Source organism: Porites lutea, chromosome 7, assembly GCF_958299795.1.
Source record: "Porites lutea chromosome 7, jaPorLute2.1, whole genome shotgun sequence".
Lineage (NCBI taxonomy): Eukaryota > Metazoa > Cnidaria > Anthozoa > Scleractinia > Poritidae > Porites > Porites lutea.
In genome coordinates this window covers 14,544,168-14,554,321 of record NC_133207.1, presented here as the reverse complement: position 1 = coordinate 14,554,321, position 10,154 = coordinate 14,544,168, and the positions used below count along the sequence as shown (strand labels likewise).

At 38.3% G+C, this 10,154-nt stretch overlaps 1 protein-coding gene across 3 annotated transcripts in view; it reads right to left on the bottom strand.

Moving 5' to 3' along the window:
* LOC140944987 (L-asparaginase-like) overlaps window positions 1-10,154 on the bottom strand; it is a 255,222-nt gene that overhangs the window by 17,842 nt on the left and 227,226 nt on the right. Inside the window, exons 1-4 of one of the 3 annotated variants that reach the window (XM_073394105.1) lie at window positions 6,795-6,812; window positions 4,198-4,316; window positions 1,193-1,319; window positions 597-834 (exon numbers count right to left, since the gene is read on the bottom strand). In XM_073394105.1, coding sequence (XP_073250206.1) covers window positions 597-834; window positions 1,193-1,319; window positions 4,198-4,282 — 450 coding nt within the window. In that variant the 5' untranslated portion in view covers window positions 4,283-4,316; window positions 6,795-6,812. Of the gene's footprint in view, window positions 1-596; window positions 835-1,192; window positions 1,320-4,197; window positions 4,317-6,794; window positions 6,813-10,154 lie in introns of those variants that run through there. The other 2 variants (XM_073394104.1, XM_073394103.1) reach the window with 2 other exon arrangements.

The following is a 10,154-nucleotide window of genomic DNA, read 5'->3' as shown; positions in this document are numbered from 1 at the left end:
TCAATATAATTTTCATTTCTGAGGAATGATTGCAGTCCAACCTCCACTAACAGCCAAGTACTTTCCACCAATGGTCACCTCTCTACAACAGCCCCTTTTTTGGCGGAGAGTCCCTACACTGACTCTTGTTTTAAAACCTCTCTACAAAGGCCATTATCTTCATCAAGGTGGCCATTGTGGAGAGGATAACGGTAAATCCAGAAAATCTCCATAACTTCCCCCACAAAATTGGAATTTCCTGGGAAAGGAGGGGATCTACAGAACAACATAATAAAAGAAATGGATAAAGCTTTTAACCTGTAAATTGGAATTTCCAGATAGGTAGCAGGTCTTAGAAAAATTCCCTTCCACAGGGGAGCAATTGATATTTTCTTGAACTACACAATGGCACGAAATACGTAAGTTATAATTCCTAATGCTTCAGTATCTTAACACACCAGAGAGAAACATGTATCTCTACATTAAGTCTCTGACTCAGGGAAAATCAGCCATCGTAGCTATCAGAAATATGATTATTTATAAGCAAATGACTTGTCATTTATAAATGCCCCCGATGAAAATGTGGAAATTATGTTATTCAGCCTTGCTCATATTACCTGAGCCCCTGTGAGTACCACAGGTTTCCCAAGGTTTTCAAACATGAAAGAAAGTGCAGATGCTGTGAAAGCCATTGTGTCTGTTCCATGAAGGATAACAAAGCCATCATACTTCCCATAATTATCAAAGATCTCCATACTGACATCAATCCAATCTTCAGCGCAAGTGTCTTTAGATTCTCTGATCTTACCAGATTCTTTGATATCGTACATTATCCTGATGCCAAGTTTGGATACACTGTAAATAGAAAATCAGTTCAATAATTAAAACAGTGCAGGAAGTTATAATTTCTTAACATGTAGGACCTCTAAAGATCATGGATACAGGTTATTTATAATATGATTAGTTTACAGACAAATTATGTTACAAATTCATAATTATAGACCATTTTCACATGACATCACATCTGCTCTGTTGGTGTCTGAATATAATATGTTGGCAGCCAAGTTTAGTGTCCCTAACCAATCCTGTGGGAGTTGACCTCTTTTCCTACGTAGCTAGGTTAACACTTTCTTTTGTTCCAATATACTTAGCCGGTGGCCATGAAAACAATCTATTTAAAAATAATTATTGACCAACATAAAAATATACTTACGGCATGGCTAATCTCTGTAAAGTAGAAATTTCTTTCCCCCCCTGAGACACAAAACAGGCAGAATCATGGAGCATGGGAAGTTGTTTCAATTCATTTATAAAGATATCTAGATGGAGAGCACACGGTTCTAGAGAAGAAAACAGAATAATTATTTTAAATGGGAGATGTGCTAAACTCTCCCAGATGATTAAGAAGTCTTCTGGATCAATATAAAGAAACAATCTCTCAGTTTCCCAGTATATCTAGATCATCATAATAATCAGGATAAAACCAACTTTTTTGACCTCTGTTCAATAAAATAATCCTCTGCAGTTTTTTATATTGGGCAATTCCAGAAAATATCCATATCATACCATGGACGGACAAGGGAGGGTTCTTTGAACTGGAAATCTGAACGCATGGGGGGATTTTTACGATTGGAATTCCGAAGGAATGGGGGGCTTTTAAATCTGGAATTTCCAGAAGGGACAGACGAGTGTATCCCTCAAAAACACTTATTTTATGGACTTAATCAGTTCGCAAATAACGCACAAACTGATGACACTGCTGACGATCTTGGAAACTGGATACAAGATATAAGCATCCATCGATCAGTAATACTTTCAAGTTTATTTGTAGAAGAAAACCAACAAAATGTGGCTTATACATCAAGCTCCAGAGGCCCTAATGCTACAAAACATCCTTTTTTCTCCAGGCTCATCAATTATAATTATTATTTTGTCCATTCAATAGGAAACATGGTCCTTTGACTGACAACAACATTTTAATTTTTGAAGCTCCTGGGATTGGGAGTGAATACTGACCCCGAAGGCTCAAATTCAAGATGGCGGGAATGAAAATACACTCAATCTAAATATCTTTTGACTGACACACGTTCATCACAAGCTAACAAGAAAACTTCTATTTTTTAACTATTCTGACATTGACTGCAGGAGTGCGGGACTGTGTTGTTGTATACCCACTTAATATTCACTTTCAGCGACTGGCGGAGTGCAGGACTGCAGGTGCACTCGTTTTACTCGGCGTAATAGAACACAACTGGGGGACTGCGGGAGCAGTTTTCAAGTAAGACATTTAGTGGGCTGGGCATTGTGTGGTTCCAAAAAATATCCATACCCCCCAACAGAAGAATCTTTGATTTGCACCCTCCACTGCCCAAGATTTTCCGTTCCAGGGGGACTTTGATGACCCCCGCCCCCCCCCCACAACCCCCCCCCCCGCCTCCCCCCAGGAATTTCCAGAATTTTTAAACAGGAACTTCGCTTACCACCCTTTAGAAATTCAAAGTGGTTTTGGGACTAAAAAACAAAGAAAGTGTATACTGACTCAGTTACGAAAGTACGGTAGAATACGGTGAAATTTCAGGAAACGTTTGCTAAGCTTATTATTCAGTCAAACTTTTAGCTTCTTCGCCATCACATTTGCAAATTATGTCTGTGTTGTTATTAGGTAAGCTTAAACATTTCAAGGGTTTCAAAGTTTAAACGTCGATTTTTCTCCATTTTGTGCTTACTCCTACACAAACGTTATAAAGATAACTTAAGTTTCACCTACTTAAACAACTTTGCAAACGATAGCAAAAAAAGCAGAAACTTACAAGGTTCCTTGCTGGCTGTTTATTTTTCTACACATTTTGTCAGTTTCTCCAGGTTGATTCTTATTTAAGAAACCAAATTCACTAGTAACAGTTGCCAACATGCTAGGTTTCGTGCCCCTTCCCCTTCCCCTTTTAACACCTGCCACGCAGGCTACGTGAACATCGTCATGATTGAAGTAATTTAACTAGCCACTCACTCAGGTAGCTGGGCATTGTGAAGGTCGAGCAACAAATGGGGATGAAAGTAGTCTCGTCTCATCGCATTTCGTATGAGTTACTACCCCAAATAAACAATGACAAAACATGAAACCTATCAAAAATGTGTTTCCTGCATGTGAAGGTAGGGAAAAGGGATACTCATAAATGAACAGAAGTGAAAGTACTTTTAAGTTTGTTGGACAAAAACGAGATGAAGACAACATTCCAGTTATGTCCACCATTAAAATCGTTTCGACTTCATTCTAAATTAAAAAACATCGTTCTTCTGGAGATTGAAGCATTAGCTAACTCAAAGGAAAACAGAAACATTAAAGTTTATGATGTTAACCTCATCTCAGTGGCCAGGAGCACTGACTTTTGTTTCAAAACAACATACATAGGTATGTCTTTGTGCTTTAGATAGATCATACGTTGCTTTCAATGTTTTGTACGTGGTTCGCACCCTCTGGAAAAGCAGTTTCCCATGAACCCCCCTTGGACTTTCCAATGATCTTCCGTCGGGGGGGGGGGGGGGGGGGGTATGGATATTTTCTGGAAACACACTTTCTGCAATGCTCCTTTTGGCATAAAATAAGCCAAATTTGGCATATTTCAATGCAAACCCTGCCAATATCTCTAAAGGGTTTGACCAAAATGAGAATCCGAACAGGAGGGGGGTTAACAATTATAGAATTCTGAGGGCATGAGGGAAATAACGCATTTTGGAAATTCCGAAGGCAAGGGGAGGGGGAAGGGTTCAAATATGGAAGCCGTCCTTAGTATGGTATGGATATTTTCTCGAAATTATTACCCATATTTGCACTCGATGATCTCTATAAAACAGAAAATGCAGGGTCTGTAAACAGGCTATTTAATCAAAACCCTTTCACAGGAAAAAATAACGGATTCCCATTATTGGATATTTTAGGGTATTTAAAGAATACCCACAAAAATCCCAAATTTGGAAGAGTGAGACAAGTCCCAAACAGGGAACTTGGTTGGGAATTCCCTGGTTGGGACTTGTCTCACTTTGCCAAATTTGGGATTTTTATGGGTATTCTTTAAATACCCTAAAATATCGAAAAATGGGAATCCATTATTTTTTCCTGTGTTTTTATCCTACTGAATGGATGGACCCCCGGACAGTACTGACAATCTGGTCCATAAAATAAAAAGACTGTGGAATAGGGTAGGTACCCCTGAGATGTACCATTCTCATTAAGTTTCTTCATTCCTATTGTTCCACCAGTGTACAGGACAAGAACCAAGGAGGTTTTGACTGTGTTGCAGCTCATACTGATGACTGTAGTGTGCAGTTACCAAGGCAACCTTATGAAGGAGGGAAAAGGGTCAGTCCAAAATCTATCCACCACCCCACCCCTAGCACAGGAAAAAATAACAGATTCCCATTTTTGGATATTTTAGGGTATTTAAAGAATACCCACAAAAATCCCAAATTTGGAAGAGTGAGACAAGTCCCAACCAGGGAACTTGGTTGGGAATTCCCTGGTTGGGACTTGTCTCACTTTGCCAAATTTGGGATTTTTGTGGGTATTCTTTAAATACCCTAAAATATCCAATATTGGGAATCTGTTATTTTTTCCTGTGGGCCTGCTGCAAGCATATGTACTACTGCTCTTCCCTTTCACCAGGGGATTCAAATGCTTTCTTAACCCATTCGCTCCTGGAGATTTTGCCGAAAAACGCGTTTTGAAGCTAGTCCAGTGGTTTTCTGGTCACTGTTGTGCTATAAAGAGCTAAAACTTACCACAAACCAGTTTACAGGTCGTACACTTCGCAGCCTTCTGATCCAGATGCAAAATACATCAGCTTGTGAAGTTCAGGCGTGCGCAGAAAGCAAAATTTCGAGTTTTTGGGTTTAAAAGTGACACAGCAGTCTTGACTTTTACTTTTCGCTTTCTCTCCTCCCTTCTTTTTTCGCTTTTCTTGCCTCATTTTTTTTTCTCCTGCTGGGCATTTAGTAGGCTTCATTTTGGTGGGAAGAGTTTTTAGGAAAGCTTTTAGGATCTTAGGATTAGGTGAAAGGAAAGGCAGGTGGCCATTGGAACAAGATTTTCATGGAGATTTTCAGGTCAATGTCACATGGTTTTTTGCTTCTTTCTTCGGTGTCCTTGACTGAATTGTGCTTAATATTCTGGTATGGTTTGAAAGATCTCTTCACTCTGCACAAGTTAGCGAAGAAAGTTGTCCTTGACTGTTAAAACTGATGACGTCACAAAGGGTAGAAAGGACCTGGATTCGCACGGGCGGTTCAGGAACGAATGGGTTAAGTATTGCTCCTGTAATTGTGCAAAAATCCCAGGGGAAAGTACTCCCATAAATTCTGGGTCTAGTGTGTGCTGCCCACAGTCTTGAATCCCGACCCCATAAATTAAGGATGAGATAAACAGAAATTGACTTCCTATGTTACGCTGAAACCTGAAAATTAAAAAGGACACCCTATTCAGGGTACCACACAAACCTTAATAACTGGTAAATAACTTTCCTAATACTCTTGACGAATAGTTCATTTTTAACAGATGATTTGTCTCTAGTGTAGCTGGCTGGGCTTTTACTCACTTGAATTTCGATGACACAAGTATCAAAGGAACACACCAGTAATGCCAGCAAGGGCAAAATATGATAATATGATGATATGATACCCTATTTAAGTTTCAAGACCCTCAAAAACCATACCCTATCCGGAAAATTCAATGAGTACAATGAGGAATGAGGAGTGTTAAGTAATTAAATAGGATAACTGGAATTAACATTAATAATGGTAGGGGTGTATTAAAATTAGCCTTAAAACTTTTAATAAAGCATCATGATGTACATTACACAGGGTACATTAAATTTATATTGAACTATCCACAGGAAATGTTAGTCTCTCCCAGACCTACATCTGATATCTTCCTTCGGTTGTCCTTTTATTGTACTGGCTTTTTTAAAATTAAGCTACAATCCAGGACACAAGGCATGGGTCACACTCCTCTGGTACCTCCTTTTCCCTTTCCAGTGTTGTTATATAATGGTTTTTTGGTACAGTTGTCTAATTTCAAGGTCAACATTGGAAGGAAGAGGGAAAAGGACGTGGAGCACATCATGTTAATGTTAATTCAACTTAGCCAAGTTCTACTATCATGAATAGCCCACATTCGATATATTAAAATATTTTAACATGACTCCAAGGCTTTGGGACAAAATTAAAAATTTTTCAGGACTCCACTTTCTCGCAATTCCTAGAAGAGACTTGCACATTTGTAAAGGAAACCAAACCAAATATAGAAATATGAGTAGAAAGCCTCAGAGTCATGTTAGAATTTTAATATATCGAACCTAGGCTATTCTTGCTATTATATTGTGTCTCCTAAGCCTAAAATGAATGATGTACAAAAAAGCATGATGCACGTGCAAACTTGTTGTTTTGCTTAATAAACCTATTGGTGTTTTGACGTCTTCTCATGGATGACTTTCAGGCAAAATTCACTCCGAAAGCTCTTTCATGGTCTTTATGTTGCCAGTTGTTTCTGGCAAAACCCACCAACTATGCCAGCTACAGCTGAGTGACATACAATAGTCCCCAGGGGATATCAGAGGGATTTTTCATTGACAATTACTTGAACCCCACCTATTTTACAACCCCCTGGTTGCCCTGGGGTGCTACTCTTGGGGGAAGTTGACTATGATGTGCATTTAATAATAATTATTGTACTCTTACAGAGCTCAAATACATTGACAATACGTTTACCACTGAATACAAACAAAGTTCACCACGCTCTTCAGGGTCGCTATAACATTCCTTACCCTGTCTCTGTTGTAGATATTCGGAGGGGCGATTTAACGGAGGGTTTTTTGCGTTAAGGTTTTTGGGGGGCTTATATTTGGAGGGGCTTATAAATGGAGGGGCTTATTTTCGGAATTTTACGGTATTTCTTCTTAAAATACAAGAGCTTTTACTTAAGCCATTAGTTACAAAACGAAACAGGTCTTTATACGTTCAAGTTACTATTATTACTGTGAAAAACCAATCTGCATGAGATTTACAGTCAAAAAGCTGGCACGTGAAAGTGTTGGAAAAGCACATGCGAAGAATCAGGATAATTATACCTGTAAAAGAGCCTTTTTTTACCAAATGAACTTGCCGAAAGAGAACATGTATGCGTGAGAGAATCATGAGAGACATTTCATTGATCTTTAACGAATTTATAGTCACTCCTTTGTGACTATTTATGTGCGATTATTATGAATGATTAATTAGTCGGTTTGAGTAGGCTAAGTTAATTTGCCTAGTGCTCTCGATCTCGATCTGATAGTAAGCATGGGCTACCTCTGGTTTTTAAAAGGGTTTATGCTTTGTAAACAGATTATCAGTTCTCAGAAATAACTAGATTATTTTTGGATTCTCCAGGTCGTCAAAACTTAAAGCACATCAAGGCACCATTTGATTGGTTGGCAAAATATTGTTTAGGCTTGGTCAAAAGACAATTAGCTTCACACCGTCGTTTTCTTTATGGTTCCTTTACACAGTCAATATTCTTCAACCCTACAACTCAAGATGAGATCGCTGAGATTGCGAAAAACTTTTCTTCCAGGTAAAGCAGCTGGCTACGACCAGATTCCAATGACAGTCATTAAGGAGTCCATTCTACTTGTTTCTGAACCACTCACCCATATCATAAACTTGTCAATCCAGCATGGTATTGTTCCCGATGAAATGAAAATCGCTCGCGTGATACCTATTTTTAAATCTGATGATCAGTTGCTTTTCACCAACTACCGACCTATCTCGGTGCTTCCCAGCTTTTCAAAATTCTTAGAAAGAGTTATCTACAATCGTTTACTGCAATATCTGATGAATTTCAACATCCTCTGTAGTAACTAATACGGCTTCAGGAAAAATCATTCCACTGCACTCGCGCTAATCGACTTGCATGAAAAGATCTCCACGGCCTTTGACAGAGGTGAATTTTCCGTAGGTATTTTTCTTGACCTCTCAAAAGCCTTTGACACTGTAAGTCATATCATCCTTTTCGATAAACTCGAACATTACGGTATTCGTGGCTTAGCGCTGGACTGGATAAGAAGTTACTTTTCAAACAGAAAGTAATATGTTGAATATAATTGCCACCGTTCGTTAAGAAATGAAATCTCTTGTGGGGTCCCTCAGGGTTCTATCCTCAGACCTCTTTTTTTCTTACTGTACATTAACGACATCAACAATGCTTCTAATCTATTAAATCTGATATTGTTCGCTGACGATACCAATGTGTTCATGTCACATAAAGATCTGAACTATCTCTCAGATATGTTAAACTTGGAGATGGACAAACTGTTAATCTGGTTTAAAGCAAACAAGCTTTCTCTAAATCTTAAAAAGACTAAATTTATGGTCTTTAAAACCAAGACAAAAGCGTTCAATTTGTAATATTCAACTAAGTATGATAATCAAAATATTGTTGAAGTAAAGGAGACAAATTTTCTAGGCGTAATTTTGGATGAAAACCTAAATTGGAAGTCGGAAATATCACACGTTGCAAGTAAAGTTGCGAAGTCAATCGGTATAATATCTAGATGCAGCTTCTTTCTTCCTAAATCGTCTTTACGTATGCTCTACTGTTCCTTAATTTATCCTTATTTTTACTACTGCAATATCGTTTGGGCTTCGACCTATAAAACCAATCTCTGCCGCCTTGTTATCCTGCAAAAGCGCATTATTATAATTATTAATAAATCACATTTCAATGCTCATACTGAACCCATCTTTAAGGACCTCGCGGTATACTAAAATTTAATGATATCCATTTGCTTCAACTGGGCCAATTTATGTATTCTTGCAAAAATTTATTCTTACCTCCAAAGTTTAATAATCAAATCAAAGCAATCAATTCCACTCTTACAATACAAGAAATTCCCAGGTCTACAGTCTACCGTATTGTCGTACAAACACGAAGAAGTTCTCGCCCTTTTTTCAAGGGCCTAAGTTTTTTAATTTACTTGACAACAAGGTCATCAACTCTCAATCCCTCTCCTCTTTTAAGAAAAAACTGAAGATTAAATTATTGAGTAAGTACGAAAACAGTTCATAAGTCTATTCATCTTCCACTTTTCGCCCTCTTTTCTTCAACTGATGTGAAACAGCCCTAGCTCATAGTCCGAGGAGACCTAACCTCTCATAAGCTCCAATAGTTTCTGTTAGGTCTCCTCGCCACTTCTTTTTTCTTCTTTTCCTGTATTTTTTGTAATTATTGTGTGGCAAATAAAATAAAATACAATAAATAAACCAAAAGAGCACGGACATGGAGTTGCAAGTAGCCGACTTTAAAAGCCAAGTGCAGACACATGTAGATCAAGTTATTGCAATCATCGAAACGAGGAAACAAGATGTGTTTGATGCAGTGGATGATCAATCGAAAAAATCACTGGAATCTCTCTCACAGAAAAAAGGCCAAGTTGAAAATCAAGTGAAATTAATTGAATCGGCAATTGAACAAACTAAAGCTCTTGTGAAGCGAAGCTTTAGTATTGAAATCCTTGGATTCAGTGAAACATTTGATTCAATCCTTCAGGAACAGAGCTCCCAAGGAAACCCTGACACTGAATGTATTCCTCGGTTTAGTTTCACTAAAAGTGAAAAACTGATTAACGTATTGAACAGTGAAGGGATAGGTAATGTAAAAATTGCCTTAAGCGAAACTGAAGCGCAACAATCAGAAGCTAAAGGTAAAGAAAGTAGTAAAGTAATTGCTGGGAATAAAGGGGCAAATGACAGTCCTTTTGAGGCTCAGGTACAAACCAGGCACTGCTGGAAAGCTTGAAGGGCCCTGAGGTGTGGCAGTGAGTGATCATGATGAAATCGCTGTGACTGAGCTCGGTAACAATAGGGTTTCAGTGTTTAGTAGTGACGGTACCCACTTAAGATCGTTTGGTAGGGAGGGTAAGAATAATGGTGATTTTGATTGCCCTAAAGGGATCGCTTTTGATGGTCTTGGTAATATTGTAGTGCAGACTGTAATAACCACAGGATACAAGTCTTTGATAGGAATGGTAACTTTCTTAGTAAGTTTGGTGATCACCGGCTTATCTTTCCTGAAGGTTTATCAATAAACCGCAACGGCGATATTATTGTTGCTGATGTGAGTAACAAATTAATCAAGGTATTTTTCT